A 27,002-nucleotide genomic window follows, 5' to 3' on the forward strand; every position below is an offset into this window, starting at 1 on the left:
AAAGCAAAAACACTCACCACATAATAGTTCAAGTTTATTGTCATTATACTCATATACAGGTATATGGTATAAGAAAAGAAAGAGAGACAACAGGCAATGTGCAAAACAACAACAAGTAACAGGTAATGTGCAAAACAACATCAGATGTGCAGCACTCCAGGTCTGGAGTTGATCCCAGGCCCCCAGTGCTGCAAAGCAGCAATGCTAGTAACTGTGTCGCTGTGCTGCTCCTCTTGTGTCGGGTGATGAAAACTGTTGCAGACAGATGCAGTATATGGAACTAGGAGGTGAGTCAGAGTGTGTGTTGGTGAACACTTGTCAATCAGGTTACTTGCTGGAAAGTAAGCCATTTTCCAATTGACAGTTTGGCATTCTAGATGTTTTCTCAGTCGTGTTGGCTTTTGCATTTTCAGCCCGTCTCAAAATATTGCTTAGTGGAACTAAAAATACAAATCTGCAGCCCCGTTCTCTCAATGAATGAGTCAGGCAGATCTCCATCTGTTTTCAGTAACTGCCTAGCCCAATACAGAGCCACAGAGGGGCAGTCCCTAACCGGGCAGACAATGGGCATAAGGCAGAGTGAACCCTGGCCAGGGCACCACTCCATTGCAGGGCACATGCACACAGGTGTACAAGGAACAATTCGGAGATGCCTATAAAGGCAAACACTCGGTCTTTGGACTATGGAAGGAAATCAGAAAACCCACACAGCAATAAGGAAGTCATCCAAACTCCACCCAGAGGGATCTCATTCCTGAGACTTGGAAAGAGGAATACTTCCAGAGTTGTCAATCCACAACTTCAGTGTGGTCTGACAACACATCCTTCTGTATTTTAAAACTTTTTCGCTGTCTCCTATCTGAGCACTGTGTTCCTCTTTTTTGTTTGTGTTTACTTTTGTTATCATTTGTACATTTCATGTTCTGATGATGTTGCACTTTGTTTCAAAAATGATAAAATCTTCTTAGAAAAGACGTCTTCAACATCTTAGGGGGTTATTGACAAAGTGATCCTGGGGACACTTAAGGACTTTAAAACAAGCACAGGTTAGGGGATGGAAATGGAAATTAAAGGGAGCTCAAGAGGCCTTATTTGACATGAAGAGTTGTGGGAGTCTGGAGCAAGCCCATGCTGTTGAGTGCATATCCCAGGATCCGTCCAGAAACACCTGAATGAGATACTTCAATCAATGTGTTTGCAGCCAAAGAAATAAAATGGCCCAGATGGCTTCATTTGTAGCTTTTTTGTTGTTTCATTAACAGGGGGAGATCTTGCTTCTGTCAGGAGTCACCTTGCAGTGAACACAAGAGTGTGTGTGCAATGTCACGGTGATCAATCAGTAACAATAGGGGCCTCATGCTGCAACCCAGATGGGTCTAATTAAGGACCCTATCCTGCCACATATTGCTAGAGTAATGCCACTTGATCATGTATCAATCTATTTTATAAGAAGCATTTTTCATTGTTATGTTGGTTTCTATGATTTATGAAAAGTAATACTAATTAGCTCTTGCCACTAAACAATGCTGAGGAGCGGACTCTAAAGACACCTCTAATTTCACCTTTTGCTTATATAAACTCAAGGTTAGCAGTGAATGGGTCAAAGCCCAAGTTAACTGGTAAAAGCTCATTAATATTCATTCATAGTTTTTCTTACTTTTTCTTTCTATGTTGTACTGAGTCTGACTTGTTCGTTTGCATTCCAAAAGAAACAAACTTACAGTCATCACCTCAGGTGAAATACAGGAAGAGCTAGCACTTTTTGTAACCCTACTGCTATTGTAAGAAATACAATATTTCTCCCAGCACAGCCACACCAAGAGAATCCACTTGCCTTCACACACTGTCCTCTTCTGACAGTGTTGCACCAGAGGTGTGGAAACAGGCTAAGATCGTGAGGGTGAGATTGTGTTCATGGTGTTGGATTAAATATTCTCTTTGGGGCTTAAGAAGATTGCTACACTTACTGCAATACCTGCAACAAAACAATACAAACCACAGTGATGACCGTAGGTAAATGTAGCAGTTGATCATTCTAGAGATTTATCCAGTGGCTCTCATCCAGGTTAACAATCTAGAGATTTCATGTTTCAGCAGAGGTCTGTGCTGTCTGATTTTAGAGATAATGAGATCCCTGTTTATTTTGCTGTACTGAACTCGCAGTTTTAGTCACTTGAGAGCTGTTTGGTATGACAGGGCTTTTTGGTTCCTTGTCTATGCTGTCAACCTGTTTACATTCGATTATACAATAGTGTTGCCTCAGCGATCATTATACAGACAAATGCTAAATTGTAAAGACATTGTAACAACAGAATATAGATTAGAAACTGATTAGAAACATGAATTATTCTTTCAAATTTGGTTGTCTTCTTCCCTCCCTCTCTCTCCTCCCTCCCTCTCCCTCTCTTCCCACCTCTCTTCCCACCCTCTCTCTCTCTTCCCTCCCTCTCTCATTCTCCCTCCCCCTCACTCTCCTTGTCTCATTTTTCCTCTCTCCTCTCATTCTCCTTTCCTAGTTCTTATCCTCCCTCTCTCAGTTTCCATCTCTCTCTCATTCTCATGCTCACCCTCTCCTCCCTCATCGTGCTGTTTTCAGTCTGATTCTCCCTCTTTCCCACTCATCCCCCTCACTCTGTCTCTCTCTGCTGGTCCAGGATGGCGTCTCATAAGAAGATCCTGTTGAAGGTGATACTGCTGGGCAGCTCAGGGTAAGGAGAGCACACAACAGCGTTATACTCTGCAAGTCGCTCACACTCCAGGCTAGTGCTCACTCACTCTTCCTCTCCCTGCTGGTGTCTGTGTGTGCTTCCAGGGTGGGGAAGACCTCTCTGATGAACCAGTATGTCAACAAGATGTTTAGTAGCCAGTACAAGGCCACCATCGGCGCTGACTTCCTCACCAAGGAAATCATAGTGGATGACCACCTTGTGACCCTACAGGTCAGTTGTCCAGCTGTCTTAATGTGTCTTGTCCCTGTGTGTGTGTGTCATCATGCAGGCAGTGTATCTCTCTGTCCAGCTGTGTGCTTGTCCTCCCTCAGTTTGTGACAGTACCTGCTGGGTGTTTGTCTGCTCGGGTTTAATGTCTGCCTGCTGTGAGCTCTTGTGCTCTGTGGCTGTGCTGCAGATCTGGGACACAGCAGGACAGGAGCGATTCTCGTCCCTGGTGGCGGGGTTTTACCGAGGAGCGGACAGCTGCATGCTGGTGTTCGACGTCACGCAGCCCGAGAGCTTCAAGAAACTGGACAGCTTGCGGGACGAGTTCCTGATCGAGGCCAGTCCCCGAGACCCCGAGAACTTCCCCTTCGTCGTTCTGGGCAATAAGATCGACCTGGAGAACAGACAGGTCAGCCCTGAGCTCTCAAAACCCAGAGTGTCTCAGATCTCAGACGTACGAAGGGTTAAATAAGACAAGGGGGCTACTGGACTCATTGTGGTTTGCTGATCAGTGCATGAAATCCATAGAGATATTTCTTCAAAGATACTGTCTTTGCCGGTCAGCTTCAACAACAGGGCTTAGAACTGGAAAGTTTACATCTGGCATCCTGGGTGGGGCATTACTGTTGTACCCTGGAGCAATGGAAACCACTTTGGATAAAAGCGTCAGCCAAATAATTCTACACCCACGGCACTGTGTAAAGAAAAGAGGAGTGAGCCAGCGAGTGTAGGTTTCCAGAGAGTGCTCTGGGCTCTGCGTGTAGGCTGGCAGTGTTGGTTAAGAGTGGTGATGCAGTAATATTGAACCTGGTGCATCTTTACCAGGTGAAGGCAACGCGTGCGCAGGCCTGGTGTCAGAGTAAGAAAAACATCCTGTACTTCGAGACCAGCGCCAAGGAGAATGTCAACATACACCAGGCCTTCCAGACTATCGCTTGCAACGCACTCAAACAGGTGTGCTCCCCTGGGCAGGTTCAATCCAAACCTCTACTAGTTAATTCACACTCCTGGTTAGATTCAGACACACACCTGTACAGGTTAAGTCACACATCTGGGCAGGTGGATGGGATACTGAGCATGTTATACTCAGTCTTTACATTTCAGACATATGGCAATGTGATGTAAACAGAAGACCCCACAGATTGACAACCCTCTTTAAAAAATACTGCAGTCAGACCGACAGATACGCAGGCTGAAAGACTAGCTATCTAGCTGACAGAAAGGCAGTCAGACTGACCTGCAGCAGCGGACTGTCCAGCCTCACCTATCCTGCCTCTTTCTGGATACTCTTGACCATTCGTCCCTGCTGGGCTTCCATGGTTACTGACCACTTTAATCTTCCAGGATCAGTCACCTGTCAGCAGGATGGGTATCGTGGGTGTTTATCTTTTTTTTAATAAATAAAAGTGTTGATGAATACCCAGGCTGTCTCCCTGAAACTTCTATTTTTACTTAATAATTGTCATTTTTTTATCTACTGTATATCTTTTCTATTCACTGCTGAACAGTTAACAGTTATTATCTCATGGGATTTAGTGAACTCTAGTGTAAATACTACTATTGCTGCTGCTGATGTGATCTTTTGTCTTCCAGGAAGCCGAAGTGGAGATTTTCAGTGAAATCTCTGAGCCGATCACCCTGAGGGACAGACAGGAGCCCACCCCCAGCAGGGGCTGCAACTGCTGAGAGAGGGCTTGAGGGAGGAGAGCAGGGGGGAGTGGACAGAGACCAGAGAGCTGAAGGAGGGGCAGCACTGTCTGCTGCAAAATAACAGGTCCAGTCCCAGAATTCCTTCAGCTTCCAGTCCTACTGGTGGAGGGGGAGGAAACTCCATAGAGCTGGCAGCCCAGTGTAGCGTTTCCCTTCCTGCTTTGACAGCGCCGTGATTTGACAGCTTCGATCTTGCCAATAAAGCTCTTTGAATTTGAGTTTGGATGAAAAGGGAAGAAGAAGCAGTCACACAGGTGGAAACCCTTCACTTCTCTGTATGCTCTTGCTGTCAACATCCAGACTGAAGACACATGCTGGACAGTGAAGTCACTCATTGCAGGACACAGCAAGAAACCCCGGAACAGTTTAAGGAAAACACATTTACTCCATCCTCGTGCAATATTCCACTTGTCCTTTTATTCAGAAAATGGAAAAATGCTTATAAAAGCTGCAACTGTAAATTTAGAGTGTAATTATTGGATTAGGACAAAGATCGGCCCTTCCATTAAGTAGGTTTGGACCTTGCTGTGTATCCCAGCCGATGTCAGTCCTTTGTCCAGGAGAACCACCTTCTGGACAGACCTGTAGGTCACACTTAATCACCATGTAAGCACAGTAATTGTCTGATTACCTCATTTTGAAATCTTTGTCAATAAAAATATGATCCCTTTAAAGGCTTCTAGGACACCAACTGACCACTTGAACTGAGGAAGAGACTTGATAAAATGATCACTTCTTTGTTATTTGATGATCAAGGGTGACCTATTAAAACTTGGATTGGAGCTCTCCAGAACCTGGACTGGCCAAGTGCAGTGTACACAGAGGAGCCTGGTTATGACTTTTTAAAGCAGGAACACTGCAATGTATATGTGTGTTTTAACATTTTGTCTAGCACTGTCAAAATAAAATGGTTCATGCTAGCATCTGACTTTTTTAATCAAAGGACAAAGGGAAAGAGTCACTACCCACTAATATGATAATATGAACCACAGGGAGCTGGAGACTGCACATGTCCATCCCTTTGCGATTGTGGATTGAAAATACATTAAGAGCTAAAGAACAAGGAGCATTGTGCCAATTCTAACTCTTTTTGGAAACTGAATCACTGAAATACAAATTTTTGACTAGTATAACTAGATCCCCTTGGTTTCAATGCAAGACACCACAGAACACTATTCTCCAGTTTAAAATGAAGTAAAAAAGAAAATCAGTATCAAAGTGTTTGTGTGTGTGGTTGGGGGGGGGGGGGGGGGGTAGTAGGAGGGAAATACAGTAGATGAGGACGACTCTGATCAGTAAAGATTCTGTTGACTAAGTACCTTGTCAAAACACGGGCAGATTTGTAATGTCAATCAGGCCTTTAGAAGCTGAATGAATATATAAGTTTCACCTTTTAGAGAGAGACATCAAGGCATTTAGAGTGAGGCAATGGAAGAGATTATGCAGGACCCATTCTATATGTATTGACCCATTTCAGAACCTGAGTCTGGGCCGAATGCAGTTAGTATTCAGGGTCTGGTTCTGGGATGTCTCTGCCCTTGTGCTTCAGGGAGAGCAGTGCTGTCAGGATTCACCATCTCATACAGGCCCTGCTGCTGTTGTATGTGGAACTAAAATTAAAAATCTTCAGCCCTGTTTTCTCAATGAATGAGTCAGGAAAATCTCACTCTATTTTCAGTAACTGTGTAGCCCAATACAGGGCCACAGAGGGCCACAGCCTTACCTCGCAGACAATGGGCATAAGTCCACAGTGAGCACAGGTGTACAAGGAGCAATTCAGAGATCCCTGTAAAACCAAGCCTTAGGTCACACAGCACTAAGGAGAGCATCCAAACTCCACCCAGAAGCACCTCAGACCAGAATTGAACCCTGGACCTGTGATCTGTGGTGGGGGGGGGGCACCAAAAGCTACGTGTCATGTCACCATGCTGCCCCTCAGAGCAAGGATCTCATTCCTGATACTTGAAAAGGGGTATACTTCCAGAGGTATCAATCCACAACTTCACTGTGGTCTGGCAGCATCCTTCTGTAACTCTTTCACTGTCTCCTATCCTATCTGAGCACTGGGTTCCTCTTTTCTGTCTGTGTTCATGTACTGATATTGTTGCACTTTGTTTAAAAAATTATAAAATCTTCTTAGAAAAGACGTCTTCAACATCTTGGGGAGTTATTTAGTGATCCTGGGGACACTTAAGGACAAGCACAGGTTAGGGGATGGAAATGGAAATTAAAGGGAGCTCAAGAGGCCTTATTTGACACAAAGAGTTGTGGGAGTCTGGAGCAAGCCCATGCTGTTGAGTGCATATCCCAGGGTCCGTCCAGAAACACCTGAATGAGATACTTCAATCAATGTGTTTGCAGCCAAAGAAATAAAATGGCCCAGATGGCTTCATTTGTAGCTTTTTTGTTGTTTCATTAACAGAGGGAGATCTTGCTTCTGTCAGGAGTCACCTTGCAAATCAGCAGACATGGCAGAAGGATGGATTTAACTCCATTTGTCCTGCTTTTCTGACAGTACACATACATTCCATGAAGAACAAAGAATAAAAAGATGTTTAATCCTTTTTGAGCATAATAGGAAACACGTAGGATCAAGGATCAAGATCAAAACCACGCAGTATCAGCCATCAGTTCCAAAATCAAAGATTTCACTAGGGGAATAGGTTCACATGAAATAAAGAAGCCCAGTACCCAAACAACCAAAGCCATGAGAGTCTCTCAAGGTTTCCAGGCTAATATCAACAGAGAACATGGCTCTCCCATAGCTGGAGGTGGGACAGTCTGATCTGATGATTGTACCCAGTGAACACAAGAGTGTGTGTGCAATGTCACGCTGATCAATCAGTAACAATAGGGGCCTCATGCTGCAACCCAGATGGGTCTAATTAAGGACCCTATCCTGCCACGTATTGCTAGAGTAATGCCACTTGATCATGTACTGTATCAATCTATTTTGCAAGAAGCTCTTTTCAGTGTTATGTTGGTTTCAATGATTTATGAGAAGAAATACTAATTAGCTCTTGGCACTACACAATGCTGTGGAGCGGTCTCTAAAGACACCTCTAATTTCACCTTTTGCTTAAATAAACTCAAGGTTAGCAGTGAATGGGTCAAAGCCCAAGTTAACTGGTAAAAGCTCATTAATATTCATTCCCATAATTTGTATCTACTGTACCTGTCTGCTTATCAGACATGGCTCTACGGTGCTCTGTTGAATTACAATAATCGAATAACCAGGACCATACCAAAGAATATGTTTTTCTTTCTGTTTCTTTCTGTGTTGTACTGAAGGTGACTTGTTCGTTTACATTCCAAAAGAAACAAACTTACAGTCATCACCTCAGGTGAAATACAGGAAGAGCTAGCACTTTTTGTAACCCTACGGCTATCGTAAGAAATACAATATTTCTCCCAGCACAGCCACACCAAGAGAATCCACTTGCCTTCACACACTGTCCTCTTCTGACAGTGTTGCACCAGAGGTGTGGAAACAGGCTAAGATCGTGAGGGTGAGTTTGTGTTCATGGTGTTGGATTAAATATTCTCTTTGGGGCTTAAGAAGATTGCTACACTTACTGCAATACCTGCAACAAAACAATACAAACCACAGTGATGACCGTAGGTAAATGTAGCAGTTGATCATTCTAGAGATTTATCCAGTGGCTCTCATCCAGGTTAACAATCTTGAGATTTCATGTTTCAGCAGAGGTCTGTGCTGTCTGATTTTAGAGATAATGAGATCCCTGTTTATTTTGCTGTACTGAACTCACAGTTTTAGTCACTCAATAGCTGTTTGGTATGACAGGGCTTTTTGGGTCCTTGTCTATGCTGTCAACCTGTTTACATTCGATTATACAATAGTGTTGCCTCAGCGATCATTATACAGACAAATGCTAAATTGTAATGACGTTGTAACAACAGAATATGGATACGAAAATGCGACATTAATTATTCTTTCAATTTTGCTTCTTTCTCTCTTCCTTCCCTCCCTCTCTCTTCTCTCTCTCTTCCCTCCCTCTCTCATTCTCCCACTCTCCTTTCCTCTTTTTTTTCTCTCCTCTCATTCTCCCTCTGTCAGTCTCTGTCTGTCTCCTCTCTCCAGCCCTCTCTCATTCTCATGCTCACCCTCTCCTCCCTCATCGTGCTGTTTTCATCTGATTCTCCCTCTTTCCTACTCTTCCCCCTCACTCTGTCTCTCTCTGCTGGTCCAGGATGGCGTCTCGTAAGAAGATCCTGTTGAAGGTGATACTGCTGGGTAGCTCAGGGTGAGGAGAGCACACAACAGCGTTATACTCTGCAAGTCGGACACACTCCAGGCTAGTGCTCACTCACTCTTCCTCTCCCTGCTGGTGTCTGTGTGTGCTTGCAGGGTGGGGAAGACCTCTCTGATGAACCGATATGTCAACAAGATGTTCAGTAGCCAGTACAAGGCCAGCATCGGCGCTGACTACCTCACCAAGGACGTCATAGTGGATGACCAACTTGTGATCCTACAGGTCAGTTGTCCAGCTGTCTTTATGTGTCTTGTCCCTGTGCGTGTCAGTCATCATGCAGGCAGTGTATCTCTCTGTCCAGCTGTGTGCTTGTCCTCCGTCAGTTTGTGACAGTACCTGCTGGGTGTTTGTCTGCTCGGGTTTAATGTCTGCCTGCTGTGAGCTCTTGTGCTCTGTGGCTGTGCTGCAGATCTGGGACACAGCAGGACAGCAGCGATTCTCGTCCCTTGTGGCGAGATATTACCGAGGAGCGGACAGCTGCATTCTGGTGTTTGACGTCACGCAGCCCGAGAGCTTCAAGAAACTGGACAGCTTGCGGGACGAGTTCCTGATCGAGGCCAATCCCCGAGACCCCGAGAACTTCCCCTTCGTCGTTCTGGGCAATAAGATTGACCTGGAGAACAGACAGGTCAGCCCTGAGCTCTCAAAACTCAGAGTGTCTCAGATCTCAGACGTACGAAGGGTTAAATAAGACAAGGGGGCTACTGGACTCATTGTGGTTTGCTGATCAGTGCATGAAACCCATAGAGATATTTCTTCAAAGAGACTGTCTTTGCCGGTCAGCTTCAACAACAGGACTGGAAAGCGTCAGCTAAATTATTCTTCACCCGTGGCACTGTGTATAGTAAAGAGGAGTGAGCCAGCAAGTGTAGGTTTCCAGAGTGTTGTGGGCTCTGTGTGTAGGCTGACAGTGTTGATAATCTGAGAAGTGATGCAGTATCTGTGTCTTGAGTAGGTAACGAGGAAAAGCGCGCATACCTGGTGTCTGAGGAAGAGCAACATCCTGTACTTTGAGACCAGCGCCAAGGAGAATGTCAACATACACCAGGCCTTCCAGACTATCGCTCGCAATGCGCTCAAACAGGTGTGCTCCCCTGGGCAGGTTCAATCCAAACCTCTACTAGTTAATTCACACTCCTGGTTAGATTCAGACACACACCTGTACAGGTTAAGTCACACATCTGGGCAGGTGGATGGGATACTGAGCATGTTATACTCAGTCTTTACATTTCAGACATATGGCAATTTGATGTAAACGGAAGACCCCACAGATTGACAACCCTCTTTAGAAAATATTGCAGTCAGACCAACAGATACGCAGGCTGAAAGACTAGCTATCTAGTTAACAGACAGGCAGACAGACTGACCCTGCAGTAGTGGAGCTGTCCAGCCTCACCAATCCTGCCTGTTGCTGGATTCTCTTGACCAATCGTCCCTGCTGGGCTTCCATGGTTACTGACCACTTTGATCTTCCAGGATCAGTCACCTGTCAGCAGGGTTTGTTTTGCAGGACCTCCTATATTTTAAAAAAATATAAAAGCATTGCTTAAAGCTCATGTAGCCTTGCTTAAACATTTGTTTTTACCTTTTGTTTTTGTCAATTTTAATCAGTAGCTTTTCTATTCACTGCTGAACAGTTAACAGTTATTATCTCATGGGATTTAGTGAACTCTAGTGTAAATACTACTATTGCTGCTGCTGATGTGATCTTTTGTCTTCCAGGAAGCCGAAGTGAAGATTTTCAGTGAAATCTCTGAGCCGATCACCCTGAGGGACAAACAGGAGCCCACCCCCAGCAGGGGCTGCAACTGCTGAGAGAGGGCTTGAGGGAGGAGAGCAGGGGGGAGTGGACAGAGACCAGAGAGCTGAAGGAGGGGCAGCACTGTCTGCTGCAAAATAACAGGTCCAGTCCCAGAATTCCTTCAGCTTCCAGTTGGCAGCCCAGTGTAGCGTTTCCCTTCCTGCTTTGACAGCGCCGTGATTTGACAGCTTCGATCTTGCCAATAAAGCTCTTTGAATTTGAGTTTGGATGAAAAGGGAAGAAGAAGCAGTCACACAGGTGGAAACCCTTCACTTCTCTGTACGCTCTTGCTGTCAACATCCAGACTGAAGACACATGCTGGACAGTGAAGTCACTCATTGCAGGACACAGCAAGAAACCCCGGAACAGTTTAAGGAAAACACATTTACTCCATCCTCATGCAATATTCCACTTGTCCTTTTATTCAGAAAATGGAAAAATGCTTATAAGAGCTGTAACTGTAAATTTAGAGTGTAATTATTGGATTAGGACAAAGATCGGCCCTTCCATTAAGAAGGCTTGGACCTTGCTGTGTATCCCAGCCGATGTCAGTCCTTTGTTCAGGAGAACCACCTTCTGGACAGACCTGTAGGTCACACTTAATCACCATGTAAGCACAGTAATTGTCTGATTACCTCATTTTGAAATCTTTGTCAATAAAAATATGATCCCTTTACAGGCTTCTAGGACACAAACTGACCACTTGAACTGAGGAAGCGACTTGATAAAATGATCACTTCTTTGTTGTTTGATGATCAAGGGTGACCTATTAAAACTTGGATTGGAGCTCTCCAGAACCTGGACTGGCCAAGTGCAGTGTACACAGAGGAGCCTGGTTATGACTTTTTAAAGCAGTAACACCGCAATGTATATGTGTGTTTTTAACATTTTGCCTAGCACTGTCAAAATAAAATGGTTCATGCTAGCAACTGACTTTCTAAATGAGAGAGGAACTCGTCTTTAATGTGTGGGAATTCTACTCACACTTCTGCAATGCATCGTATATGTTTCACCTTGCAGAGAGAGACAACAAGGCATTTAGAGTGAGGCAATGGAAGAGATTATGCAGGACCCATTCTATATGTATTGACCCAATTCAGAACCTGAGTCTGGGCCGAATGCAGTTTGCAGTCAGGGTCTGGCTCTGGGGTGATTCTGCCCCTGTGCTTCAGAGAGAGCAGTGCTGTCGGGATTCACCATCTCATACAGGCCCTGCTGCTGTTGTATGCTACTTGCTCCTTTCTCAGAACTCACTGTTCAAGTATCCCTGTCTCTGCACGGTGTGCCAGTAGTGGTAATTTTGGATTTCCACGGTTCTCACTCCTATACTGTATCTCCATGGGACACTGGCCCCAGTCTGAGCAGAGCTGAGCTCCAGAATCTTCCCCTGCCGCTCCCTGTGTCAGGACAGCAGGTTGTGAGTCCTGCTCTGTGATGCGCCAGGCTGCCTGCCTGCCTGCTGGGAGTCTAGTGGAGAGCAGTGTACGACGCTGTCTCTCTGAGGGCAGTACAGACTGTCCACTGTGTCCCTCACCAGGCTCCCTGCTGTTTGTTCTGGTGCAAACACAAATTCCATGCATATAGTTCCCCAGTGCTGTGAGGCAACAATGCTAACCACTGTGTCACTGTGTCGCTCTTCTTACGTCAGGTGATGAAAGCTGTTGCAGACAGATGCAGTGTATGGAACTGGGAGGAGAGTCAGAGTGTGGAGTGGGTGTCGGTGGACACTGAGAGGATTGTCGGTTTTGTTAATCAGGTCACTTGGTGAAAATTAAGCCATTTTTCAACAGACAGTTTGGCTTCCACGATGTTTTCTCTTTCATGTTTGGTTTTTGCTTTTTCAGCCTTTCTCAAAATTTTGTTTGCTTAGTGGAACTAAAATTAAAAATCTGCAGCCCTGTTTTCTCAATGAATGAGTCAGGAAGATCCCCATCTATTTTCAGTAACTGTGTAGCCCAATACAGGGCCACAGAGGGCCAGAGCCTTACCTCGCAGACAATGGGCATAAGTCCACAGTGAGCACAGGTGTACAAGGAGCAATTCAGAGATCCCTGTAAAACCAAGCCTTAGGTCACACAGCAATAAGGAGGGCATCCAAACTCCACCCAGAAGCACCTCAGACCAGAATTGAACCCTGGACCTATGATCTGTGGCGGTGGGGGGCACCAAAAGCTACGTGTCATGTCACCATGCTGCCCCTCAGAGCAAGGATCTCATTCCTGATACTTGAAAAGGGGTATACTTCCAGAGGTATCAATCCACAACTTCACTGTGGTCTGGCAGCATCCTTCTGTAACTCTTTCACTGTCTCCTATCCTATCTGAGCACTGGGTTCCTCTTTTCTGTCTGTGTTCATGTACTGATATTGTTGCACTTTGTTTTAAAATTGATAAATGTCTCAATCTTCTAAGAAAAGAAGTCTTCAAAATCGTGGGAGGTTATTTACAAAGTGATCCCGGGGACATTAAAAGACTTTAAGACAAACACAAGTCAGGGAATGCAAATGGAAATTAAAGGGAGGTAATGAGGCATTACTTTACACAAAGAGCTGTGGGAGTCTGGAGCAAGCCTATGCTGTAGGAGTCCTTCCAGAAACACCTGAATGAGATACTTCAATCATTGTGTTAGCAGCAAAGAAATGAAATAGCACAGATGACCTCATTTGTAACTTTTCTGTTGTTTCATGAACAGGGGGGATCTTGCTTCTGTCAGGAGTCACCTTGCAAATCAGCAGACATGGCAGAAGGATGGATTTAACTCCATTTGACCTGCTTTTCTGACAGTACACATACATTCCATGAATAACACAGAATAAAAACGTTTAATCCTTTTTGAGCATAATCAGAAACATGTAGGATCAAGGATCAAGATCAAAACCACGCAGTATCAGCCATCAATTCCAAAATCAAAGATTTCACTAGGGGAATAGGTTCACATGAAATAAAAAATCCCAGTACCCAAACAACCAAAGCCATGAGAGTCTCTCAAGGTTTCCAGGCTAATATCAACAGAGAACATGGCTCTCCCATAGCTGGAGGTGGGACAGTCTGATCTGATGATTGTACCCAGTGAACACAAGAGTGTGTGTGCAATGTCACGCTGATCAATCAGTAACAATAGGGGCCTCATGCTGCAACCCAGATGGGTCTAATTAAGGACCCTATCCTGCCACGTATTGCTAGAGTAATGCCACTTGATCATGTATCAATCTATTTTACAAGAAGCTCTTTTAAGTGTTATGTTGGTTTCAATGATTTATGAGAAGAAATACTAATTAGCTCTTGGCACTACACAATGCTGTGGAGCGGTCTCTAAAGACACCTCTAATTTCACCTTTTGCTTAAATAAACTCAAGGTTAGCAGTGAATGGGTCAAAGCCCAAGTTAACTGGTAAAAGCTCATTAATATTCATTCCCATAATTTGTATCTACCTGTCTGCTTATCAGACATGGCTCTACGGTGCTCTGTTGAATTACAATAATCGAATAACCAGGACCATACCAAAGAATATGTTTTTCTTTCTGTTTCTTTCTGTGTTGTACTGAAGGTGACTTGTTCGTTTGCATTCCAAAAGAAACAAACTTACAGTCATCACCTCAGCAGAAATATGGGAAGAGCTAGCACTTTTTGTAACCCTACGGCTATCGTAAGAAATACAATATATCTCCCAGCACAGCCACACCAAGAGAATCCACTTGCCTTCACAAACTGTCCTCTTCTGACAGTGTTGCACCAGAGGTGTGGAAACAGGCTAAGATCGTGAGGGTGAGTTTGTGTTCATGGTGTTGGATTAAATATTCTCTTTGGGGCTTAAGAAGATTGCTACACTTACTGCAATACCTGCAACAAAACAATACAAACCACAGTGATGACCGTAGGTAAATGTAGCAGTTGATCATTCTAGAGATTTATCCTGTGGCTCTCATCCAGGTTAACAATCTAGAGATTTCATGTTTCAGCAGAGGTCTGTGCTGTCTGATTTTAGAGATAATGAGATCCCTGTTTATTTTGCTGTACTGAACTCGCAGTTTTAGTCACTTGAGAGCTGTTTGGTATGACAGGGCTTTTTGGGTCCTTGTCTATGCTGTCAACCTGTTTACATTCGATTATACAATAGTGTTGCCTCAGTGATCATTATTCAGACAAATGCTAAATTGTGAAGACATTGAAACAACAGAATATGGATACGAAATTGAGACATTAATTATTCTTTCAATTTTGCTTCTTTCTCTCTTCCCTCCCTCTCTCATTCTCCCTCCCCCTCACTCTCCTTTCCTCTTTTTTTTCTCTCCTCTCATTCTCCCTCTGTCAGTCTCTGTCTGTCTCCTCTCTCCAGCCCTCTCTCATTCTCATGCTCACCCTCTCCTCCCTCATCGTGCTGTTTTCAGTCTGATTCTCCCCCTTTCCCACTCTTCCCCCTCACTCTGTCTCTCTCTGCTGGTCCAGGATGGGGTCTCATAAGAAGATCCTGTTGAAGGTGATACTGCTGGGCAGCTCAGGGTAAGAAGAGCACACAACAGCGTTATACTCTGCAAGTCGCTCACACTCCAGGCTAGTGCTCACTCACTCTTCCTCTCCCTGCTGGTGTCTGTGTGTGCTTCCAGGGTGGGGAAGACCTCTCTGATGAACCAGTATGTCAACAAGACGTTTAGTAGCCAGTACAATGTCAGCATCGGCGCTGACTTCCTCACCAAGGAAATCATAGTGGATGACCACCTTGTGACCCTGCAGGTCAGTTGTCCAGCTGTCTTTATGTGTCTTGTCCCTGTGTGTGTGTGTCATCATGCAGGCAGTGTATCTCTCTGTCCAGCTGTGTGCTTGTCCTCCCTCAGTTTGTGACAGTACCTGCTGGGTGTTTGTCTGCTCGGGTTTAATGTCTGCCTGCTGTGAGCTCTTGTGCTCTGTGGCTGTGCTGCAGATCTGGGACACAGCAGGACAGGAGCGATTCTCGTCCCTGGTGGCGAGATATTACCGAGGAGCGGACAGCTGCATTCTGGTGTTCGACGTCACGCAGCCCGAGAGCTTCAAGAAACTGGACAGCTTGCGGGACGAGTTCCTGATCGAGGCCAATCCCCGAGACCCCGAGAACTTCCCCTTTGTCGTTCTGGGCAATAAGATCGACCTGGAGAACAGACAGGTCAGCCCTGAGCTCTCAAAACTCAGAGTGTCTCAGATCTCAGACGTACGAAGGGTTAAATAAGACAAGGGGGCTACTGGACTCATTGTGGTTTGCTGATCAGTGCATGAAACCCATAGAGATATTTCTTCAAAGAGACTGTCTTTGCCGGTCAGCTTCAACAACAGGACTGGAAAACGTCAGCTAAATTATTCTTCACCCGCGGCACTGTGTATAGTAAAGAGGAGTGAGCCAGCAAGTGTAGGTTTCCAGAGTGTTGTGGGCTCTGTGTGTAGGCTGACAGTGTTGATAATCTGAGAAGTGATTCAGTATCTGTGTCTTGAGTAGGTCACGAAGAAAAGCGCGCATACCTGGTGTCTGAGGAAGAACAACATCCTGTACTTTGAGACCAGCGCCAAGGAGAATGTCAACATACACCAGGCCTTCCAGACTATCGCTCGCAATGCGCTCAAACAGGTGTGCTCCCCTGGGCAGGTTCAATCCAAACCTCTACTGGTTAAATCACACTCCTGGTTAGATTCAGACACACACCTGTACAGGTTAAGGCAAACATCTGGGCAGGTGGATGGGATACTGAGGATGTTATACTCAGTCTTTATGTTTCAGATATATGGCAATGTGATGTAAACAGAAGACCCCACAGATTGACAACCCTCTTTAAAAAATACTGCAGTCAGACCGACAGATACGCAGGCTGAAAGACTAGTTATCTAGCTGACAGAAAGGCAGTGAGACTGACCTGCAGCAGCAGACTGTCCAGCCTCACCTATCCTGCCTCTTTCTGGATACTCTTGACCAATCGCCTCTCCTGGGCTTCCATGGTTACTGACCACTTCGATCTTCCAGGATCAGTCACCTGTCAGCAGGATATGTTTTGCAGGACCTCCTATATTTTGTTAAAAAATAAAAGCATTGCTGAAATCTCATGTAGTCTCCCTTAAACATTTGTTTTTACCTTCTGTTTTTGTCATTTTTAATCAGTAGCTTTTCTATTCGCTGCTGAACAGAAGTTATTATCTCATGGGATTTAGTGAACTCTAGTGTAAATACTACTATTGCTGCTGCTGATGTGATCTTTTGTCTTCCAGGAAGCCGAAGTGAAGATTTTCAGTGGCATCTCTGAGCCGATCACCCTGAGGGACAGACAGGAGCCCACCCCCAGCAGGGGCTGCAACTGCTGAGAGAGGGCTTGAGGGAGGAGAGCAGGGGGGAGTGGACAGAGACCAGAGAGCTGAAGGAGGGGCAGCACTGTCTGCTGCAAAATAACAGGTCCAGTCCCAGAATTTCTTCAGCTTCCAGTCCTACCGGTGGAGGGGGAGGAAACTCCATAGAGCTGGCAGCCCAGTGTAGCGTTTCCCTTCCTGCTTTGACAGCGCCGTGATTCTTCGATCTTGCCAATAAAGCTCTTGGAATTTGAATTTGGATGAAAAGGGAAGAAGAAGCAGTCACACAGGTGGAAACCCTTCACTTCTCTGTACGCTCTTGCTGTCAACATCCAGACTGGAGACACATGTTGGACAGTGAAGTCACTCATTGCAGGACACAGCAAGAAACCCAGAACAGTTTAAGGAAAACACATTTACTCCATCCTCGTGCAATATTCCACTTGTCCTTTTATTCAGAAAATGGAAAAATGCTTATAAGAGCTGTAACTGTAAATTTAGAGTGTAATTATTGGATTAGGACAAAGATCGGCCCTTCCATTAAGAAGGCTTGGACCTTGCTGTGTATCCCAGCCGATGTCAGTCCAGGAGAGCCACCTTCTGGACGGACCTGTAGGTCACACTTAATCACCATATAAGCAGAGTAATTGTCTGATTACCTCATTTTGAAATCTTTGTCAATAAAAATATGATCCCTTTACAGGCTTCTAGGACACAAACTGACCACTTGAACTGAGGAAGCGACTTGATAAAATGATCACTTCTTTGTTATTTGATGATCAAGGCTGACCTATTAAAACTTGGATTGGAGCTCTCCAGAACCTGGACTGGCCAAGTGCAGTGTACACAGAGGAGCCTGGTTATGACTTTTTAAAGCAGTAACACCGCAATGTATATGTGTGTTTTTAACATTTTGCCTAGCACTGTCAAAATAAAATGGTTCATGCTAGCAACTGACTTTCTAAATGAGAGAGGAACTCGTCTTTAATGTGTGGGAATTCTACTCACACTTCTGCAATGCATCGTATATGTTTCACATTGCAGAGAGAGACAACAAGGCATTTAGAGTGAGGCAATGGAAGAGATTATGCAGGACCCATTCTATATGTATTGACCCATTTCAGAACCTGAGTCTGGGCCGAATGCAGTTTGCAGTCAGGGTCTGGCTCTGGGGTGATTCTGCCCCTGTGCTTCAGAGAGAGCAGTGCTGTCGGGATTCACCATCTCATACAGGCCCTGCTGCTGTTGTATGCTACTTGCTCCTTTCTCAGAACTCACTGTTCAAGTATCCCTGTCTCTGCACGGTGTGCCAGTAGTGTTAATTTTGGATTTCCACGGTTCTCACTCCTATACTGTATCTCCATGGGACACTGGCCCCAGTCTGAGCAGAGCTGAGCTCCAGAATCTTCCCCTGCCGCTCCCTGTGTCAGGACAGCAGGTTGTGAGTCCTGCTCTGTGATGCGCCAGGCTGCCTGCCTGCCTGCTGGGAGTCTAGCGGAGAGCAGTGTACGACGCTGTTTGTCTGAGGGCAGTACAGACTGTCCACTGGGTCTCCTGGTGTCCCTCACCAGGCTCCCTGCTGTTTGTTCTGATAGGTTTCTGACTGGTGTCCTTTCATCAGTGGTCTTTAAGGAAATACAGACTTGAAAATGTAAGCTGATACTGTGTTTTAAGATAAAGTTGTGCAGAGAGGTCTGGAAGAAGAGGTGCAGGTGATGGATTGGAGGATTTGTGTTCGGGAGCACAAACTCATTCGATAGGAAGACGGGTTAGTAGGCCTGGTCCCTGTTTTTTCGTGATAGGATTAGCCACTGGGAGAAGTAAGGGTGTAAGGCAAGTGCAGGAGTATTCCTTTTATATGTGTTCCAAATGACCGCGGAAAGGGAGATGAGGGGGTTGTCCAGCCTTTGAGAGACAGTGTGAGCTCTTTTGTGGGTGTGGATAGTCACGGAGCACCAGCAGTGTTATTTCAGAAGCTCAGCCCTACTAGCCTTCCTGCTAATACAAGCCCAGGAGGAGAATAGAACACACTCACGAAAATCAAAAGGCTTAGTAGTTCTGTGTGGTCTCTCACTTCTCCACACCCTGCTAACAGTGCCTATAAGCTGTGAACAAAAAGTGTGGATGTTGTTTGTTAAAGTCACGGAAGAGGGAACAGTGCTCAAATGGAGAACAAACTTCCTCATCTGCGAGAAACCAAACCAGCTCTATAACCACAGCATTGATTTCGCAACACCCACGTGTATCACAAGATTAGAGTGATCCCATGTCCGCCATTTTGGCTCTGAATGTCAGTTTTAGTTCCCTCAGCCCCGGGTTTCCCCGTTTGAGCCACAATGGCGCCTGTTTCACAGGAGTCAAAACCTGGGACTTTCCGCAGACAGGGGGAGAGCGGGCGTTCCTACAGGGAACGTCACCCCCTCGTGACTTGCTGCAGCCATATTGAGGCAGAAGCACAACAACGGCGGATGTGCTCCTAGACGGTCGTTTTTAAAATATATATTTTCCTGTTGTCTCGAAGGAAAAATATTATTTGTAACGCGGCTGCAAGTGTAGGGACGCCCCCGCTTTGTCACGCTCTGTCCCTGCGAGTCTGACAGCGCCGCACCGGAAGTGTTGGAGCGGACGGTGATTTTGTCGGTGAGTTTGTGTTTGTGTTCACAGCGATGTATTAAATAGGTGTATATCTATGTAGAGATATCATATTTTCCCTCGAGGTTTAAAACTAGAAGAAGCAGGAGCATTCGTTACGACAGCCGCGGGCGTAGGTGAGAAATTAAAGGCACAGGATATATTTTACAGCTCTGTGGCTCGCCGGACGTCCCCTGGAAAGAGAAACGATCATTGTGCTGGTTCCTGTGCTTGAGATCACACCTTCCTCGTTTCGCCAGAGCGGAGAAGCGACGTCGGTTGTGATACTCGAAGTTTTCTCGGATTCCGACCTTGTGGTGCCTTTCTGTTTTTGCGGCGCGTCGGTGACTTGCCCTTTCCTACAGTGCTAGCAGGGAGAGGAAATGTGGGGGGATCTGTCTTTCTTGCATAAATCGCCGCGGTGTCACTTCATTTGCTTAGGAACGGTAGATACAGCCCGTTTCCATTGGGATGATGAACGCTAGGACGTGGGACCCACATTTGACGTCACTTCTTTCTTAAGTACTGGGGATGAAGCCACAGCCTTTCCGCGATGTTAGTCACCCCGCCGGCTGGCGTGTCAGGCAGGGCTGGATGCTGTCAAAACGCTGACAAGTGGACAACATAGGCAGCGTCAGAGCCAGTGAAGGCTCTACAGTACACAGGGACATGTACAGGACAGGGAGTGGACTGGAAACTGAAACGTTTTTTTTAATTCTTTCACTTTTGCTTGCTCTCTCTCACTCTCCCCCCTTCCCTCCCCTTCCTGCTCTCCCAGCTGGCTTCAGGATGGCGTCTCGCAAGAAGGTGCTGTTGAAGGTGATAATCCTGGGAGACTCAGGGTAAGGAGGACCTACGCACACATGCAGTGTTGCCCCTGGTTAAAGACCTTACTTGTCTCCCAAACAGATAGATGTTTGCCTTTCTGACACAACCCGCCTGATTGTGTGTGTGTGTGTCCGCAGGTGTTTTTGTTTTATTTAGTGTTTAGTTTCTTTGTGTGCCGTAGGGTGTCACTCTTACAGTGTGTGTGCTTGCAGGGTGGGGAAGACCTCTCTGATGAACCAGTATGTCAACAAGAAGTTCAGTAACCAGTACAAGGCCACCATCGGCGCTGACTTCCTCACCAAGGAGGTCATGGTGGATGATCGCCTCGTCACCATGCAGGTGAGCAGTCTGTTCGCCTGTGGTTCTGCCCGGACTGGCCCCTCCCCGTGTCTGTTCGCCTGTGGTTCTGCCCGGACTGGCCCCGCCCCGTGTCTGTTCGCCTGTGGTTCTGCCCGGACTGGCCCCTCCCCGTGTCTGTTCGCCTGTGGTTCTGCCCGGACTGGCCCCTCCCCGTGTCTGTTCGCCTGTGGTTCTGCCCGGACTGGCCCCTCCCCGTGTCTGTTCCTCTGTGGTTCTGCCCGGACTGGCCCCTCCCCGTGTCTGTTCGCCTGTGGTTCTGCCCGGACTGGCCCCGCCCCATGTCTGTTCGTCTCTGGTTCTGCCCGGACTGGCCCCTCCCCGTGTCTGTTCGCCTGTGGTTCTGCCCGGACTGGCCCCTCCCCGTGTCTGTTCGCCTCTGGTTCTGCCCGGACTGGGCCCTCCCCGTGTCTGTTCGCCTCTGGTTCTGCCCGGACTGGGCCCTCCCCGTGTCTGTTCGCCTCTGGTTCTGCCCGGACTGGCCCCTCCCCGTGTCTGTTCGCCTCTGGTTCTGCCCGGACTGGGCCCTCCCCGTGTCTGTTTGCCTGTGGTTCTGCCAGGACTGGGCCTTCCCCGTGTCTGACCACCTGTGGTTCTGCCCGGACCGACTCCTCCCCATGTCACTATGTCTTGAAAATATCTTGAGCTGTCTTTGTCTCTTCAGTTGCGTTCCTGACTATCACCCTATTTCACTGTGTTGCAGTGAAGGATTTGCTTGTTTAGTTTCTGTGTGGCATGTCCTTGGTGTTGTGTGTCGCAGATCTGGGACACTGCAGGACAAGAACGGTTCCAGTCCCTGGGTGTGGCATTTTACCGTGGAGCAGACTGCTGCGTGTTGGTGTTTGATGTCACAGCGCCCAACACCTTTAAGACGCTGGACAGCTGGCGGGATGAGTTCCTGATCCAGGCCAGTCCCCGTGACCCAGAGAACTTCCCCTTCGTCGTCCTGGGCAATAAGATTGACCTGGAGAACAGGCAGGTCAGTCCTGAGCTCTTGAGACTCAAATTCAGTGATGCAGAAATCACAGACCTCAGGAGGTTAATGTGTTGTGGTTCAATTATAGACCCTCATTCAGGAGTCCTTTTTATGAGCACAGCAGGATTGTCACAATGTGTGAAGAAAAGAGGACTGAGCCTGCACGTGTAGATTTCAGCGTGTGTCTTCATCTCAGTGTGTAGGCTGACAGTGTTGAGAATCTGAGCAGTGATGCAGTGTCTGTCTCTTGACCAGGTAACAACGAAACGCGCCCAGGCCTGGTGTCAGAGCAAGAACAGCATCCCGTACTTCGAGACCAGCGCCAAGGAGGCCATCAATGTGGACCAGGCCTTCCAGACCATTGCTCGCAACGCGCTCAAACAGGTGCGGACCTCCTGGGAGAATGATACATTTCTTTTTTTTCCACTCCTCTACATTTAGCAAACATGTAAATTAGAGACAAATAAGCCAACTAGCTAGAAGATGAGGAGTTAGACAAGGTGGCAGTGGATCTCACTGCTTGGCTTTCATACTTTCATAGTTTGTATGGTCAATAACCTCTAATTTGTAGGGCTGTCTGCCCTTCACTTTATGAAACATGAGGATTAAACTTTTGTAGAGAAATGACTGAATGTGGGTACTGTTTTATTGGTACCGTAATTCCATTTAGTTTTTTTGTCGTCTTCCAGGAAACGGAAGTGGAGACCTACGACTTCCCCGATCAGATCAAGCTGAGAGATGACAAACCCACTGGCCCCAACGATTCCTGCAGCTGCTGAGAGACAGGAGGAGAGGAAGGGGCAGAAGTCTGAGAGAGAGAAGATGGGGAAGAAGGAGGCGCTAGTCACAGAGGTGGAAACCCCTCACTTCTCTGTACGTTGTTGCCTGTCAAAGAAAATTGTCCAAATCAGCATGCTGGATTCCAAGTCACCCATTCCTTGAAAAACTGTAAGGAGATCTGGAATACAGTCTGGGTACCAGAGTGGGAAACCCCTTCACACACAGTTCACCTGCGGCGCTAACTTTGCACCAGTTGTTTTTTTATGCATATGATTCTTATTGACCATGCTGATGATAACTGTAAATGACCACCGTACTTATTATAGTTGCTCAATCCATAGTTGCATTTGATTACTTTGTTCTTCCTTCATCAGTGCTCATGTGTACTGTAAATCTGACTGTAGAGGACATGCTTGCGATTCTGATGGCCCCACAGCCAGAGTCAGCAGACAGAGTCTGTCTCTTGCCAGCTCCTGTGCCTTTTCTGCCTTTGTGTTCTGATTATGTTTTGTAGGGGAATTACATTTTTTTTTTTTGTTGCCTTTGGCTGGACCTTGATTTCCTCGCCTTTGCCAAACGTGTTTATTAATTTCAGCGTTGGCGGCTTTCGCGCAGATCTGCACTGTTGTGGGGGCACACGGTGTCGTGGGAATGGTTTGGTTCATGTCGGGCTCGTGTCTGCCTGTCTCCCCGCTTGCTTAACGCACATGGGCAGCACAGGCGTTACTCACTGCTGGTTACTGCACTAAAAAAATTGATTTATATATATGATATTTATTGTGCAAATTAGCAAAGCTATGTTGCCATTGCATTCACCCTTTTGATATGGATTTATTTAAAAGATTGTTCTTGGAAATTATTTGCGGGTAAGGATGAAGGTTATAATGCATGTTGCACTCTTCAAGTTAAAAAAAAATCAGCAGATTCTGCAGTAAAATTATCAGCACGGGGACTGCCTTCGGTGTATAGACAGCTTGAGTAGGAAGCATGTGTGGAAGTACCAGTGAGACCCCTGGCTATGGGGTCCTTCTCATTTTAGCACCATTTGTGTCTACAAGGCACCTGGGTTTTTATAGCAGCTCATGCTATTGCTTAACACCTGGGCAATCACTAATGTTTTTTTATCACTGCAGTGCCCACGATCATTTCATTCCCATCGCTTCGCTGGCAGTGATATTCCCAAAGCACGTGCCAGCGAATCCTCCGACAGCAGCTAAGCGCTTGCTCTGAGTCCTCAAAGAGACCTTTGTGTCTCCCAGTCCAGCAGCTGATCTCCCTGAAGGAGAAACCCCACCTGGGGGCACTCTGCACTGAGTCAGTGCTGTGAGATAGCGTGAAACTGCCTTTGACAGTCAAGACATTTTGTAGTCACAAACACATAATAAGAAGTTGTGATGAAGAAAACAAAAACAGGATCAGCGATTCAACAGAATGTGTTAGCTATCATCTCCATTGGGTCCTTGAATAGCTTTGGGTTTTCATGTAGTTACCCTATCTTTGATTACTGTTGTTAACACTATAGAAGAGCCCTGCTATGGCATGGAAGGTGCTATATAGAGCTATATATGGACTAACTGGGTGATTAGATACCATCCTGAGTCAGAGCTATGTTAGAAGCCTTTGGGCAGTGTTCAGAAATGTGTAGGAGAGTGTCTTGTTTCTGTGAATTCAGCTGATGATCAATTGGAAAGGAGGGGATCTGGTTTGAAAGAAAACAAGTCTGACTTTTTATTAAACAGGCTGACTTCCCGTAGAGCATGCATTGACTATTTTTCCCAGTGTGGCTGCTTAGAGAAGGCTAACTGACAATACGTATGCCAGTCTAGGTTTTTAATTTGATCACCCTCTGGCATAACCCAGAGCTGGTAGCCAGATACTAGAGTCCAGGAGATAGCAGGAGGGCTAGACTGTAGAGGCACAAGCCTAGGTTGCAAAGTGAGTCAGTCCTGCAGCACTCGGGAGCCTCTCTGTGAACCCTCTGACCCTTGAACTTTGAACCCCAGCATGAGCTGCAATTGCACTGCACAAGCCCCAATGCCAAGCCCCATGTTCAGCATTATAGTTCCCATGAATGTAAAGTGCTGCATCTCCACATTTGAATAACTTGGTTTCAGTTCATGTAGTTAATAGAAGATGCTTATTTTTTTTTAAGTTGCCTGTAGCCCAGAGATAATTAGGAGCTGTCTAGTGCTGTGTGACGCCTCAAGCCCCTCCTGTGACCCTGGAAACATCCTGTGCAGCTGCAGGTCTCTTCCCCATCTGTCTCTACCTCCCATTTCCAACAGAGTCTCCAGTTCAAGAGATGGTTTAGAAAGAGGTTCTAAACTGTGATTACAAAGCAGCCTTGATAAGATGGCTTCTGCAGACGTTTTGTTTTTCCATAACATGTAGCTTTTTTTTTTTGGAGTGGTAGCTGTTTGTGTAGGACTTCAGAGATGAAAGCTCTATTGAAGCTCAAAATCGAATGCCTTCATCACAACCCTCTGCACTGCTCGGGGCCACAGTCCACAGCTTGTCCCCAGCAGGGGCGATCCGAAGCTGCCTGGATCATGGGGCTCAGGCCTGTGCAGTCATGGTCTCTCTCTCTCACTTGGTCTGTCTTTATTTGCCTTTGTATATTACCATTAACAGTCATTAATGTATAAATATATAAATATATCAAGATCCTGACTGATTTTATATATACATTATATTAAAGTTTAAAAGTGTTGTATGTAGGTTAAAAAACTAGGATTCCCTTTTCTTTGGGCTGAACTGTCTTATCACCTGTTAATATCATTGCCTCTTCGAAGCAGTCAAATAAAGGTTAAATGCCAACAAACATATTCTCCAGTATTGTGTTTGTCTTCCTTCTTTGCTTTTCTTTCTTTCAGTCTTTGAAAACGAAGTCAGCTGTTTTAATTTTTATTTTTTTTCCCTTGTATTTAAAATACATTACAGATGCTTTACCTAAGTTTGTAGTGTGATTGAATAATTGTGTACCCCAAGTCCACAGCAAAACCCTGACACAACAGCATAATGTAAGGTCTCAAATCTGCTTCATCATGTTTAGTTGGGGTTAGTATAGAAGTGCACCTGTACTAAAGACAGTGATTGCACAGTATTACCCCGTCTTGAATTTTAAGGGCTTCAAGCAGAGGAAGTGGGAACTGAGCAGTGTGAGCGATTGGGCTGTTTTATATGTTTTTGCTGCTGTAAACCATTTCAGATTTATAAAACGTAGTGACCGAAAGAAAGGTCCTGGTAATATCTTGATTTAGATGATCTTTTGTCATCTTTTACTACTTATTGAGCTTTAACTTTTTTCATTTGAAAATATGAATTTATCCCAAAAAATGAATGTTCTGGCACACTGCATTCGTTACAAGATGGAATAATCAAATTTACTTTTGTGTAAACAATGGAAGTATTTGAATGCACATATACAATGAAATTATTTAAAAATGTAAGATAAAATAATCTCAAGACCAACTAGTAAACCCTGCTGCTTTTAGTAGGACAATTAGGGAGGGCTCACCCTGCGGTGTGCGAGTCCTAATGCCCCATTATAGCAACAGGGGCACTAGACTTTAAAAAAGTGCCATCCTTCAGATGAGACATAAAATTGAGGTCCCGACTTTCCATGGGCATTACAAATCCCAGGTTGTTATTCAAAAAGAGTGTATTTCCCCAGTGTCCGGGCCAAATTTCCCCCTGGTCTTCACCAGTCATGGCCTCCTAATAATCCCCATCAAACTGGCTTCATCACTCTGTTCTCCCCACTGAGAGCTGATGTGTGTGAGCGGACTGGCGCATCATCCAGGTGGAGCTGCAGACTGGGGGTTGTGGAGAGGAGTTCCCATTACCTGTAAAGTGCTTTGAGTGGAGTGTTCAAAAAAGCGCTATATAAGTGTTAGGAATTATACAAAGTTCAAGTAATAATAATAATTGCTTACACTTATAAAGTGCTTTTCCAGGATGTCGAGGTTACACCCCTACCCTTATCGAGAAACGCCCTGACATTTTTAATGACCACAGTCTCATGTCTCATCCGAAGGACGGTGCCTTTTTACTATATAGTGTCCCCATCACTATACTGGGGTATTAGGACCTACACAGACCGCAGGGTGAGCTCCCCCTGCTGGCCCCACTAAAGTAGGTAGCTGTGTAGGCTGCAGAGCAACAGGTAAGGGTTTATTAATAATAATAATTATAATAATTTCTTACACTTATATAGCGCTTTTCCGGACACTCCACTCAAAGTGCTATACAGGTAATGGGGACTCCCCCCACCACCACCACCGAAATGAAAAGAAAAGAGACGTAGCGTTTTGGCTGCGGAGCCTTCTGCGTGTGATGCTGAAGAAGGCTCCACAGCCGAAACGCTGTGTCTATTTACCTCCTCCTTAGCAATTATATTATTTGCTGTC

General features: G+C 45.8%; 4 protein-coding genes across 4 annotated transcripts; all 4 read left to right on the forward strand.

The window, feature by feature from the left end:
* Positions 1 to 2,536: 2,536 nt before the first annotated feature.
* LOC148839273 (ras-related protein rab7-like) lies at positions 2,537 to 5,561 on the forward strand. Its single transcript, XM_088931258.1, has 5 exons — positions 2,537 to 2,708; positions 2,813 to 2,939; positions 3,127 to 3,345; positions 3,762 to 3,890; positions 4,530 to 5,561. Exons 1-5 carry the CDS (start codon positions 2,656 to 2,658, stop codon positions 4,620 to 4,622), a joined length of 621 nt encoding a protein of 206 aa, XP_088787384.1. The 5' UTR covers positions 2,537 to 2,655; the 3' UTR covers positions 4,623 to 5,561.
* Positions 5,562 to 7,980: 2,419 nt separating this feature from the next.
* Positions 7,981 to 11,653, forward strand: LOC148839274 (ras-related protein rab7-like). The gene is made up of 6 exons (XM_088931270.1): positions 7,981 to 8,155; positions 8,725 to 8,911; positions 9,016 to 9,142; positions 9,330 to 9,548; positions 9,876 to 10,004; positions 10,643 to 11,653. The coding sequence occupies exons 2-6, from the start codon at positions 8,859 to 8,861 to the stop codon at positions 10,733 to 10,735; spliced, it is 621 nt and encodes a 206-aa protein (XP_088787396.1). The 5' UTR covers positions 7,981 to 8,155; positions 8,725 to 8,858; the 3' UTR covers positions 10,736 to 11,653.
* A 3,507-nt stretch (positions 11,654 to 15,160) lies between these two features.
* On the forward strand, positions 15,161 to 17,097 carry LOC148839275 (ras-related protein rab7-like). Its single transcript, XM_088940531.1, has 5 exons — positions 15,161 to 15,221; positions 15,326 to 15,452; positions 15,640 to 15,858; positions 16,186 to 16,314; positions 16,947 to 17,097. The coding sequence occupies exons 1-5, from the start codon at positions 15,169 to 15,171 to the stop codon at positions 17,037 to 17,039; spliced, it is 621 nt and encodes a 206-aa protein (XP_088796657.1). The 5' UTR covers positions 15,161 to 15,168; the 3' UTR covers positions 17,040 to 17,097.
* Positions 17,098 to 19,444: 2,347 nt separating this feature from the next.
* LOC148839276 (ras-related protein rab7-like) lies at positions 19,445 to 25,414 on the forward strand. The gene is made up of 6 exons (XM_088931283.1): positions 19,445 to 19,661; positions 20,431 to 20,494; positions 20,693 to 20,819; positions 21,598 to 21,816; positions 22,069 to 22,197; positions 22,503 to 25,414. The coding sequence occupies exons 2-6, from the start codon at positions 20,442 to 20,444 to the stop codon at positions 22,590 to 22,592; spliced, it is 618 nt and encodes a 205-aa protein (XP_088787409.1). The 5' UTR covers positions 19,445 to 19,661; positions 20,431 to 20,441; the 3' UTR covers positions 22,593 to 25,414.
* Positions 25,415 to 27,002: the final 1,588 nt, after the last annotated feature.

This window comes from Atractosteus spatula, chromosome 2 (genome assembly GCF_055471065.1).
Source record: "Atractosteus spatula isolate fAtrSpa1 chromosome 2, fAtrSpa1.hap1, whole genome shotgun sequence".
Taxonomy (NCBI): Eukaryota; Metazoa; Chordata; class Actinopteri; order Semionotiformes; family Lepisosteidae; genus Atractosteus; species Atractosteus spatula.

Coding starts and splice junctions, on each gene's coding strand:
- LOC148839273 (XM_088931258.1), top strand. CDS start 2,656: ATGGCGTCTCATAAGAAGATCCTGTTGAAGGTGATACTGCTGGGCAGC. Junction 2,940..3,126: donor ACCACCTTGTGACCCTACAG/GTCAGTTGTCCA, acceptor GCTGTGCTGCAG/ATCTGGGACACAGCAGGACA. Junction 3,891..4,529: donor CTTGCAACGCACTCAAACAG/GTGTGCTCCCCT, acceptor TTTGTCTTCCAG/GAAGCCGAAGTGGAGATTTT.
- LOC148839274 (XM_088931270.1), top strand. CDS start 8,859: ATGGCGTCTCGTAAGAAGATCCTGTTGAAGGTGATACTGCTGGGTAGC. Junction 8,912..9,015: donor ATACTGCTGGGTAGCTCAGG/GTGAGGAGAGCA, acceptor GTGTGCTTGCAG/GGTGGGGAAGACCTCTCTGA. Junction 9,549..9,875: donor TTGACCTGGAGAACAGACAG/GTCAGCCCTGAG, acceptor TGTCTTGAGTAG/GTAACGAGGAAAAGCGCGCA.
- LOC148839275 (XM_088940531.1), top strand. CDS start 15,169: ATGGGGTCTCATAAGAAGATCCTGTTGAAGGTGATACTGCTGGGCAGC. Junction 15,453..15,639: donor ACCACCTTGTGACCCTGCAG/GTCAGTTGTCCA, acceptor GCTGTGCTGCAG/ATCTGGGACACAGCAGGACA. Junction 16,315..16,946: donor CTCGCAATGCGCTCAAACAG/GTGTGCTCCCCT, acceptor TTTGTCTTCCAG/GAAGCCGAAGTGAAGATTTT.
- LOC148839276 (XM_088931283.1), top strand. CDS start 20,442: ATGGCGTCTCGCAAGAAGGTGCTGTTGAAGGTGATAATCCTGGGAGAC. Junction 20,820..21,597: donor ATCGCCTCGTCACCATGCAG/GTGAGCAGTCTG, acceptor TGTGTGTCGCAG/ATCTGGGACACTGCAGGACA. Junction 22,198..22,502: donor CTCGCAACGCGCTCAAACAG/GTGCGGACCTCC, acceptor GTCGTCTTCCAG/GAAACGGAAGTGGAGACCTA.